The following is a 12,750-nucleotide window of genomic DNA, read 5'->3' on the forward strand; positions in this document are numbered from 1 at the left end:
AAGAACACAAAATGAACTCAATGGTATTTTCATAATTTTTTTTGTCTCATATTTATTTGGGACTTTTCTTTTTTATCTTACCAGTCTTTTACGTTTTAGTATGGCTTCTGATTTTGTGTTTTTATGTTGCATGTGTATGTCTATGTGTGTATTTCCTGTGCTTTTGTTGTTATTGATTTAATTCTGACTTGTTTGCTTTTTATTTGCCTGTTTGTTTTCTAAAGAGAAATAATGAAGGCACTGAGTTGGATAGGTGAGGAGGTGGAGGAGGATCTGGGAAATGGAGGAGGGAAACCATGATCAGAATATTGTATGAATTTTCAATTTAAAAAAGAGGGCCTGATACATTTAGACATTTAATCTCTGCCAAACGAAACAAAATATCAAATAAAATCTAATAGTTCAATGAATAGTAAATTTTGTATATATAAAATATACACATTAAATGCATCTAAAAAATATATCAAAAACCTAAAAGTATTAAATGAAGCAGTCATCTGTACCTGATGAGACAATAAGAGTGGAGAAAAATACAGACGGTCATGCATCTTAATCCAGCATTTTGTGATAAGATAGTATATATTTACATGTACAAATGTATATTATAGAGAGCTAAAAAAATATTTTAAACATATTTCAGAGAGGGGCCAGAGAGATAGCTCAACAGTGAAGAGCACTGACTATTCTCCCAGAGGACCCAGGTTCAATTCCCAGCACCTACATGGCAGCTCACAACTGTCTGTAACTGTCAGTTCCAGGGCGATCTGACACCCTCATACAGACAAACATGCAGGGAAAACACCAGTGAACATAAAGAAAAATAAAGGTAAATTTAAAATTTTTTTCAGAGGAAAATATTTTATCATCATATGACTGAAGAAATTTTACTCAACAGCACACTAAATTGAGAAGTTATAAAGAAAACAATCAGGGGGCTAGTGAAACGGCTCAAAGGATAAAGGTGCTTACTGCCAAAACCTGATGACCTCAATTCAATCCTCAAGGGCCACATGATGGAAGAAAAGAACTGAACCCCACACACATACCAAAGCACACTGCACCCTACCCACCCCCTAACACACACAATAATTTAAATGTCTTTTTAAAAAAAGAAAATGGAAAGATTATAGTTTACAATGGTTCCCTTATCCGAGGCTTGGTATCAGCTCTACATATCTAAGAATCAAGACTAAGTACTAAGAGGAGAACAGTGTTGAACCATGATAAGCCACATCGTAGGCAGTTTACAATACAAAGGTACAGGATTTCATACCAATACTCCAAATGCTATACAATTTTAAGACAAATATTTCTGCAAATTCTAATTAATGTTGTTGGGTTTCTACTGGCAAACTGAAACCTCAGAAAGAAAAAAAAAAGAAAAAGGATACTAATTGAAAATTTTTATAAAGCATCATAAACAAAGTGAAACAGGAAATTGAACACTAGCAGAAAAAGGTTCGCAATATAAAATTGTTCTTCTGAGGTTGGAGAGATGACTTAATAGGTAAGAGTATTTCCTGTACAAGCATGAGGATGAGTTCAAATCTCTAGCACTCACATAAAAAAAAAAATCAGGCATGTCAACACATGCCTGTGATCCCATCTACGGAGGACAGAGACAAGCAGTTTCTGTGACCCTCACTGACTAGCCAGTCTAAGCAAAACGGTCCAGTTTCTGGTTCAATGAGACACTCTGTCTCAAGGTAAAGTCCAAGCATGATTAGACTTAGCTACATTCCCCAGCCCAATAGATATGCTATAAGTGCTTAGAGAATACACACTAAAGTTATTTAGTGGTTAATAATAGATTCAATGATTGTGGGAAATGTTAAACCTTTCTTTTTGGTATCTAAGTTCCTACAATGATCATATAATATTCATATTTATTGTTATTTAATATCATTTAACTACTAAAAATCAATACAAAAGTTCTATCTTCCTTTTCTATATACATTTATACAAAAAATTACTTTTTAGGTTAAGAATAGAGGTGCTGTTTTTAGTGGGCTTTTCCTCTTAAAGACAAAATTATACAATGTTTTTTGACCATTAGTTCTAACTCAATAATAAGTTTCTACATCACTATAAAAACACAACCTCCCTGTAACCCCAGCACTGAAGCACACTGTCATTACTTCAAAGCCAGCCTGGTTTACAGAGCAACTCCAGACCCTCTCTCAAAATTTAAAAAAAGAAACAAAAAGAAACAAGCTATCTTTCTATAGCTTGAATATCTTCATTGTAGAACTGTACCATAACATAATCCTTAAAACTGTTGCCAACGTTTTGCTATTACAAAACCCATGCTGCAACCTGGACATAGTGGCACAGCTCTAAACCCAGCCTTCGGAGGCAGCAGCAGCAGAATTACAAGTTCAAGACCAGCCTGGATTGCACACTGAGTTCCAGGTCAGCAAAGACAACATAATGAGACCCTGTCTCAAAAAAAACAAAAAACAAAAAAAAAACCAATAACCTTATACAAATATCACTTAGTAACTATAACTACATAGCTAATATTTAAATGCTTGCTATACACTAAACAAAAGCTTCCATATAAATTAGATATACGGTATTGCCATTGATTACTATTTCTATAACCTGTACTTCTTGTTTTGTAACTTGCCTACTTATATTTGTTTTCTAGAAAATAAACGTTATTTTTTAGAAACTGGCCAGATATAAATTTAATCTAAGAAATTTCTGGGAAAAATATTCCTAAGAGTTCTACAAAAATGCCTAGCAGTAATGCATTCACATACTCTATAAATGGTATTAGAGAATCTACAATGTGCTAGGCACACAGCAACTAAAGTAGACAGTTCTCCATATTCATGAAGTTTTAGTCTGCAAACATAAATTGAGTTAGTAGGGGAACAGCTAAAATAAAACTGAAGGGTTGGAAAGATGGCTCAGTGGACAGTCCACTAGAGGACCTGGGTTAGATTCCAGCAAGCCTCACAACCGCCTGGAACTGCAGTCAGGGCGCTCTTCTGGCCTCTGTGAGCACCAGGCATGCACACAGTGCACAAACAGATACACTCACAAAACACTCAAACATATAAAATACTTTAAAGATTTCAGTCAAAACAATCTAGGTGATATGGTACACACCTTTAATCCCAGCACTCAGGAAGCAGAAGGATGGATCTCTATGAGTTTGAGGCCAGCCTGGTCTACAGAGCGAGTTCCAGGACAGACAGGGCTACACAGGGAAACTCTGTCTCAAGAAAACAACAAAAAGTGAAAAGGGAGCATACAGTATACCACTTGGGGAAACCTGGTGCCATCTGTGCCAGTGTACACCCTACTCAACATACAACTTTGCCTTTTAAACCGGTTTTGACACATCCTAAGAATTTAAGCAGCAGCCTTCAGATTAATCTTAAAACATCATTCTCCTTACGCCATTTTTCAAAGAATCCACAAATTCTTACTGGCATTCACCAACTGTCACCTATTTTCTTCAGTATTCTCTGCATCAGCTATCAAACTGATAGGTTGCAAGGGCAGAGAGAGGCCTGGAGGGACAGGAGGATAAATGGGATCAGAATGAAAGATGTGAAATTCACAAAGAATCAATAAAAGTAAAATTTAAAAAAAAATTCAACATTGTAGAAGTTCAGTCTCATCAAAATATTCAACCTCTCTTTAAAAACCCAAAGTATCTCAATTGTGGGCTTCTGTAAAATCAAAACTAAGTTATATATTTCTTATTCCAAGAGGGAAGAACCAGGGCAGTTACAATTAAATCAAAGCAAAACCAAAATCCAGCACTGTAAATTAAATCCTGTTAGCCCCATGACATGGTATTCGATAATGACTTCCCGGGCTCCAAAGAGCTTAGACAGCCCACTTTTCTGACTCATTCACAGCACACAAAGCTCATCCTGTAGGCTCGGGCTGGCTCCAGTCCACAGCTGCTACAGTTTGTGGCGGTCATTCCATATTTCTGACATCTCCAACATGTTGGGGTCTCCACTACAACTGAGGCTGAACCTTCTCCAATGAATTGCCTGGCCTTTCAGCATGGACTCTCACCCTGTCACAAGGCGCCAAACCTCAGCAGCTCTCCATGACCCTTCATGCCCTCAAAAATAATAAAAGTGGGGGTGTCCTACACATTACCCAGTGTGGCTATCCACTTAAGATGAAGTCTTAGCCATTCTCTGGACTACAGCTTCTGCGTGCTGACCCTAAGGAAACACTGCAGATTTCACCTCAGTGACTTCAGTCTCATATTCATCATTGCTGATAGTTCAGCAACAACTAACCAGCATCAACACCCACTAAAGAAATGGTTTTACTTCACTGGTACCAGTCTCTGGTAAATCAGAGCTGACTCTTAAGCCCCAGCTGCCAAAACCAAAGATTCTTAATTCAAAATAGCACTCAAATAGCCTCAATAGAGTCTTTGGGGGACACTCAAACGCCCCTCTGAAACTTCCCAAGTCAGCTTCCTATCACCTCTCTCAACATTTTTATCTTCCAAAATCACCTGCAACAGTCCATTCATCTCTGAGCATTCAAGGGCTTTTCCAATCGGAGTTCCAAACATGATCCTCCCAAAACAACATGGTCAGGTCTATCACAGCAACAGTGCATTCTCTGGTACCAGCTTCTACCCTCGTTTGCTTTCTATTGCTATAATAATGAACACCATGACCAAAAGCAACTTAGGGAGGACAGGGTTTATCTCATATCACAGCTTACAGTGCATCATGAAGGGAAGCGTAAGCAGGAATCTGGAAGCAGGAACTAAAGCAGAGATGATGAAGTGTCACCACTTACTGCTTTGCCCTCCAAGGCTTGCCCAGGGCCACCTGCCAAAGGTGGCACTGCCCACAGTGGGCTAGACCGTCCTACATCGATCATCAACCTAGAAAACGCCCCACAGACTTTCTTTCAGACATTTTCTCAACAGCAGTTTTCTCTTCTGAGATGACCCTAGCTTGTCTCAGGTGACAAGACTAGCCAGCATAACCAAGCAAAGTTTTCTTCATACCTGCCACTGCTTCCACTCGCAACCTAGCCAAACAGATACATGGCCATGCCTACAGAGAGTGAACCACATCGTGTGCACACTACTTCTTTATTTACACGTTCTCCAATTTCCCCACTCCTTCTTCCACTGCACAGGAGATTTTTCTATCCCTTCAAAAACCACGAATTCCATAGATATTATGGATCTTGTCACTTCCCAGATATCTGAGGATTACCTTCACCTTTAAGTTCTTTAAAGGTGAAACATGTAATCTCTCCCACCCTGAAAAAACTCTCCCTCTACTCTAGGCACCGCATTATCCTAAAAGTTCTCATCCCTTCCACCTTAAACAATCTTCTTGGGCTAGAAATGGCTCAGCAATTAAGAGCACTGGTTGCTTATTCCAGAGAACCAGAATTCAATTCTCATCACCCATATGGTGGCTCACAATTGTCTGTAATTGCAGTTCCAGGGGGCCCTCTGTGGGTACTGGGAATACATGTGATGCACAAACATAAATTCAGGTAAAACACCCATAGGCATAAAAAAATTGTTTTACTCTTCTTGGGGCACTGGGAGTATAGCTCAGTTGGTAGAGTTTGCCTGACACTCACAAAGTCCTGGATTTGAGATTGCATTAACTGGATAGGGGAGCATATGCCTATAATCCTAGCCCTTGAGAAGTCGAGATAGGAAGAAGATCTGAAGTTCAAAGTCATTCTTGGTCACATAATGAGATTAAGGCTAACTTGGAATATATGAAACTCTGTAGGTAGGTAGGTAGATATAGACAGAAAGAATTTTAAAAAAATTGAAAAATATCTCCCTGGTGGCCTAAAATTTCATCCTTCCCACTCATTCTTTAAAACAGTATAACATAGCTTCTGCCTCCTTATTATTTCTTTAAAAGTATTTTCACCAGGAATATCTTCTTAGGTCTCAGTCTTCTGTTTCTGCACAGTATCAAGTGTGAGGATTACTGACAATCACTCCTTGCTAAAGTGTTCTCTTTCGGTGGGTCTTCATTTAAGTTTTCCTTCTGCTTCTTCCTGTCAGTTTCTACTTCAGTTGTTTAGGATTACTCTGTTCTCTCTCTCTCTCTCTCTCTCTCTCTCTCTTTCTCTCTCTCTCTCTCTTGGTTTTTTTGAGACAGGGTTTCTCTGTAGCTTTGGAGCCTGTCCTGGAACTAGCTCCTGTAGACCAGGCTGGCCTCGAACTCACAGAGATCCACCTGCTTCTGCCTCCTGAGTGCTGGGATTAAAGGTGTCACGCCACTACCCGCCCGGACCTCTGTATGTCTCTTAAAGGTCCTGAGAGATTAACCTCAGGTGATGTAGCTTAGACTGGAAACTAGAAACACAGTGATTTACATATAACACCACTGCATTCCATTTCGGGGTCTGCTCCCTGACTCTATCACTGCAGTTACAAAGCTCCAAATTATGTCTTCTTCTGACCTCTAAGGGCTCACTCCAGGCACACTTCATGGTATACATGCATTCATGCAGGCAAAATGTCATACACAGAAAATTTAAAAATCTAAAGTAAACAAATAAATTTTTAATGGGATTGGAGTGTGGATTCAGTTTCAGACCAAGAAATTGAATATGTCTAAGTTCTTAGAATTTATATACAAGTAAGACAAAATGATTTATTTTATAACTCTAAGGGCCTATGATCATACCATTAATTTGTATGTATACATAAAAAGGAAATTAATCCGTCATATATTCGATGAGGCACTGATCAGACCACTGGATTTTAGTAAAAAAAAATAGTAATTCAATACAAATTCTCTTAATTTTTAATATAAGTCTGCCTTCTGTTAACTTGGATTTGTCTAAGGTTTCTGCTTCTAAGCAGGTCACCTCACTACTAAACTACGAAATCAGCACATATTAGTGTCCTCACTATAGCTGGACGTGCTCTTTCTGTTCAACAGCATGTAACAGTAAACAACATAAGCAATACTCTGAGACAGCCCATACCTCACTCTCTAAGCTTTACTTCCTATAGTACGCATACTGAGATAGCCGGGCCAGCAAGCTGGTGCAACAGATACATGGCAAGCCTGACCAACCATTGTGCTGAGATCAATCTCAAGAGGACAGAACCAACTCTGCGATTTGTCATCTGGCCTACACAAACACATGCACACATGCATGCATGCACATACACACAATTAAATAAATGTAATACTGGAGGTATCCAGGAGATACTGCCAACATTTCAAAAAGGCTAAATACAAATTATATATACAGAGAAATAAAATTCTGTCAACTAGTAATAAATGAAACTCATAAATCTTTTTTGTTTTGTTTTGTTTTTTTGAGACAGGGTTGCTCGGTGTATCTTTGGAACCTGTCCTGGAACTCAGGCTATACATCAGGCTGGCCTTGAACTCACAGGGATCTGCCTGCTTCTGCCTCCTGAGTAGTGAGATTAAAGGCATGCGCCACTACCAACTGGCTCAAACTGATAAATCTTTGATGGCATCATTCCACCATAATATTTCTCTAAACAGGTCTGGTGCTCATTCATATATTCAAGACTTAATATGATGGCTATGTACTACAATAGATCATGGATGAAGTCCTACAGAAGCACAATGGAAAGAATACGTTTGGGGTAGAAAGGTGTGGTACAAATTAACATCTATATGCAAGTATTATAAAAGGTAATTCAGTTCTGGAGGCTGAAGATATTTTGATATGCTTGTTTCTGGATACAAAACATCACAGAATTTAAAGATCTAAATTTTACCATCTTTATTTTAAAGTAACAAAAATGCAAGACTTTTTCTTCAGAAGTCAAACTGACAATGTGGTAGTGCATGCCTATAATCCCAGCACTCAGAATCAACCTAGCCTACATAGTTAGTTTTAGACCAGCCAGAGTTAGAGAGAGCCCAGCCGCCCCCCTTCCCCCCAAAAAAAAATCCATCCGAAACTTCAGTACATAAAAAAAGGTAAAGAGAGATGAAAAGGGGAAGATTGGGATTTAACAAAGAACATGAAACAGAAATGCAATAATTTACTCACTGTAACTCTTCAGTGTTATCTCTGTCAACCAGGTGGTGGTGGCACAGTTAATCTGGTGGCACAGTTAAAACTGGGGAGGCAGAGGCAGGCAGATCTCTGTGAGTTCAAGACCAGCCTGGTCTAAGAGCTAGTTCCAGGAGAGAGAAACCCTATATTAAAAAAAAACAACAAACAAAAAAACATTATCTGTCTTTTTTTGTATGTTCTTTACTCAGAGTAACTTTTAAGAATTATCCCTGTCTTTTTTTGTTTGGTTTGGGCTTTTTTGTGGATTTTTGCTTGTTTGTTTGAGACAGTGTTTCTCTGTGTAACCCTGGCTTTCCTGGAACTTGATTTGTAGAGCAGGCTGGACTTGAACTCAGGATCCTCCTGCCTCTGCTTCCTGAGTGCTGGGTTTAAAGCTGTGCACCACCACATCCAGCTGCATTATCTCTTTTTTTAAAAAATATTTATTTATTTATTATGTATACAATATTCTGTATGTGTATAGGCCTGCAGGCCAGAAGAGGGTACCAGACCTCATTACAGATGGTTGTGAGCCACCATGTGGTTGCTGGGAATTGAACTCAGGACCTTCAGAAGAGCAGGTAATGCTCTTAACCACTGAGCCATCTCTCCAGCCCGCGTTATCTCTTTTTTGAAGTATTCCTTTTCCTCATACCACAAACTAGCTCGGGAGTTTATTCAGGCCGGGCTTGAGTCACCATTCATTACAGATGACTGGAACACTGGAGGATCAGAAGGGATCTTACAAGCCACCATTCAGCCAATTGTGGTCCAGGTCCTTCCTCACACATTTTTGAAAGAAGCTATCTGGCCACTCTAGCTTATCACTTCCTACTGTTGTAGGAGGCCACTAGTTAGTTCCCGGCTGCTCAGTTCCCAAATGATCACACAGAAACCATATTATTTATAATACTGTTTGGCCAATAGCATAAGCATATTTCTGGCTAACAATTCCTAAACTAGCCCATCTCCATTAATCTGTGTATCGTCGTGTGGCTGTGGCTTACCGGCAACTTTTCGGCATGTTTCGCAGTGGCTCCATAGCTTCTCCTTGACTCCACCTTCTTTCTCCCAGCATTAAGTTTAGTTTTCCCGACCTACCTCTACTTTGCCCTATCAGGGCCAAGTCAGTTTCTTTATTCATTAACCAATAAAAGCAACACATAGACAGAAGGACCTCCCACATCATCCTACTTTATTTTTTAATCTACTCTAACATATATACTTCCATTAGGAATTCCATAAACTTTAGGTCCCTGATTTTGCTTCCCCCTCTCCAGTTCATTTTTTGAGCCAGGGTCTTATGTATCCCAAGCTATATAACAAAGGATGACTCCTGACTTCTGATTCTCCTCCCTCCACCTCCCCAGTGCTGGGGATTACAGGGGTACACTGCCATGCCCCACTCTCATTTCCTTTTTAAATGTCTATATCCTCCTACACTGTAAGTTTAATCATCTTAGTATGCCACCCTGGGTAAAATGTTATTTATTCCAATATATATAACCAATGTGCAAAAATGCTACCTTGGCACCTGGCACATATAGGTAGTAATCATTTCTTAAGTAAATTTGCAAAAAAATAAGGTCAATGAACACATTTAAAGCAAAAAAACAGCACCTGACATTTAGCTATTATTAGGTAACGTTGGATGAACAGGAAACAAACAAACAAACAAACAAAAAAACACTAAAGCCTGTACTGACAATTTAATCTGAGAGGCAAAAACCAAGCAACATTATTACTTTCTAGGTGTTCACTTACATGTTACAATTACATCTTTGACAAGAAAATTTAACCCTAATTTATAAAGATACCTTGACCCTGACAGCCTGGAGAGAGAGAGAGAGAGAGAGAGAGAGAGAGAGAGAGAGAGAGAGAGAGAGAGAAAGGTGGGGGCCGTGTCAGTGTTTTTTGGACCTGAGTTTCAGTTTGTAAAACAGGAGAACAGGAGTATGGGGAAAGTGGAAAAAATGATCTCTAGGCTTCTTTTCTGCTCTTTAACACACTGTAGGCTTATAATAAATTTCAACCTAGACTACTTAGGCTTCTAACTCAGCATGAATAAGAACCTCATAAAATATCAGCAAACAGAGCAACTGGCTTTTATGTCAGATGACCAGTCTCATTCAAGCTCCGATATTATTTAGCTGCCTAATTCTAAGAAAGAAACCCTCTCTAGGCTTCAATTTCCTCAACCAGTAAAGCAAAGCTGTTAGATAATATGAACTACTTTCAAATACAAGATAGCCACATTTTCGGAAACAAACTAACTCTCATGTTTATTCAGGTGGAGACTGAGTTACCATTCATTACAGACTGAAACACTGGATTAGACAAGACTTTATAAGCCTACCATTCACCAACTAAGGCCCAAGTCATCTTTAATACATTTTTTTTTTGGAAGAAGTCGTCTAGCCATTCCAGTTATGGTGAACTACCCACAGTCACAAGCCACTCCATCTTAGACCAGCTATGCCGTAAAAGTTCTTTTATTAAGGCCACACCATCCTCTTTGTAAATTTCACTCCGTTTTACCTCTTTTACTTACGGGACTCTCATATACCTTTGGATTGAAACGGAATAGAAATAACAGTCACATCTCAAACAGTCTCTTTTCCAAAATTAAGATCGCCAATTGTCAAACTTTCCTAGTATCACACCAAATCCCCCTCATCATCCATCCTGTCTTCCCCATGAAAACCACAGTTCTTACTTTAACGAAAGTCAAAATTAGCCAGGCGATAATGGCGCACACCTTTAATCCAGCACTCGGGAGGCAGAGGCAGGTGAATCTGTGAGTTCGAGGCCAGCCTGGTCTACAGAGTTAGTTCCAGGACAGCCAGAGCTACACAGAGACTTCTTTGGAACACCCCAAATTGCCCTTGCCACCTCCACCCAAGCACACATTTAGGATGGGAGTAATAACGCCCTGTTGCTCCTCCGGGGAGACACGGAGACCATGGCAGCACCAACCGAACGAAGCCCGCACCCTGTTCTCCCCAGTCCGAGCCTCTTCCCTCACCGGTACTGCTTGGGATCGCTGGGAGACTTAATGATCTCAGGGTCGCCGGCATTACTGTGAGACCCGCTCCGTCCCTCCTCCTCAGATTCATCTGCTCCTAGACGAGCAACCCGGCCGCTCTCGCCCGAGTCCTGTCCATTGGGTTGCAGGTCTGGGCAGCTGCAGGTGGACTTCGCCTTGTTTCTTCCCGGCATGGTCAGCGTGGGAACGGGTCTCGCAGGTTCTTCGCACAGACCCCGTGCTCCGATTCGCCCCAGAGCAGTCAGCTCCCGCCCGGCCTCACACCACAACTTCCTCCCGGTGGCACAGACTGCAGCAACCGTGACTCTCCTCAGCATTCACCAGCAAGTCGTGGCGCTGGACATCCCGCTCCCCAGGCCCACCTCCTCCTCCTACTCCTCCAGCCACTCCTCCTCCTCCGCGTCCCAGGGGCGGCGGCGGCGGCCGGCGTTGTTGCTGCCGCAGCCGCTGGGGAGGACAGGCCTGAACCCCTCCTCCAACCCAACCTCGCTCACACCGACTTCCTTCATCCCACCCTCCTGACAGCCAATGACGCTATGGATTCTAGCCAGTCACAAGGCGGAACAGACGTCACGTTTGCTGAATTAGCCAATGGGAGCCGGGAAGGAAAGGGACCAATAGGAACCGGCCGGGTTCCTGACGCACCCAGAGAGCATTTCGAAACCTGACGTGGGCGGGGCGAAGGGAAAGAGGCGGAGGATGACGGGAGAAGTTTGGCTGCGTTTGTGACGTGCGCCGGCGACTGGGTTAGGAAAACCGCGTAGTGCTCCGCGGTTCTGAGAAAATTTTCACCAGCGACACGACACAGGAGTGAGCCGCGATTGTGGGTCCTGACCTTCCTCTTCATCCCTTTGCGATGTATTTCTAATCCTTCGGCTCTCAAAGTGACTCAGCAAGTCATTTTTAAAGAAGCGGAGCCCCGGAAGTCTTTTCCAACCCTATCTCGAGTCGGACGCTGTTCTTGTGGGTCACTCAGCACCGGAAATAACAATTGCACCTTTCCATCCTGTAGACGCTAAGCTGTTGATTCTTTTCTCGCCCCAAATCCGAAAGAGTCCCTAAAAGATCGGTTTGGTTATCTCACTCCTGTATGCGAAATGGTTTTGTTTTGTTTTTAGCTTTCCCATAGAATGGAGCCCTCAGCCTGCCTTTTAAGTTTAGTAAACTTTTGCTGAAAGGCAAAAGCGTGTTAGAGTGCCACCCTCCAATGACTTTCCCAAGTTTTGTTGTTGTTATTGTTTGCCAGAGCCATTGCTGAGACTGGAACAGACACACTATAAATAAAAAGCAGTTGAAAAGATACAGTATACGGGTACCATTAGATAATGAGATCATACCATATGGAGAAAATAAACGTTTTCAGCATGAATAAACGGCGGAGGGGCGGGAGACTTGAAACCGGTAGATGCATTAATGGTTGACTTTCCTGCCTCTGAATTTCAGGTGCTGAGGATAGAGTCATAAACAAAACACAAATCGTTGCAGGTGTGGTGGTAGCCCATGCCTTGTATCTCAGCACTCAGGGAGGTAAGAGGCAGGTGAATCTCTCTGAGCTTGAGGCCAGCCTGGTTTACATAGTAGTTCAAAGCTAGCCAGAGCTACCTATTGAGACCCTGCCTCCAAAATAAATAAATAAAATCCTTATCTTCTTGAAGTTTACTGTCTTATGT

The 12,750-nt window shown here is 41.2% G+C and overlaps 1 protein-coding gene across 2 annotated transcripts in view; it reads right to left on the minus strand.

Annotated features, from left to right (window-relative positions):
• The window catches only part of Nrdc (nardilysin convertase), a 68,966-nt gene extending 57,432 nt beyond the window's left edge, over nucleotides 1-11,534 (minus strand). The window contains exon 1 of one of the 2 annotated variants that reach the window (XM_048453351.3): nucleotides 11,060-11,534. In XM_048453351.3, the coding sequence (XP_048309308.2) occupies nucleotides 11,060-11,397 (338 nt within the window). In that variant the 5' untranslated portion in view covers nucleotides 11,398-11,534. The remainder of the gene's footprint in view (nucleotides 1-11,059) is intronic. The other variant, XM_048453352.3, reaches the window with a different exon arrangement.
• Between the last annotated feature and the right edge of the window lie 1,216 nt (nucleotides 11,535-12,750).

Source organism: Myodes glareolus, chromosome 3 (assembly GCF_982192425.1).
Source record: "Myodes glareolus chromosome 3, mMyoGla1.1, whole genome shotgun sequence".
In the NCBI taxonomy this organism is placed as follows: domain Eukaryota; kingdom Metazoa; phylum Chordata; class Mammalia; order Rodentia; family Cricetidae; genus Myodes; species Myodes glareolus.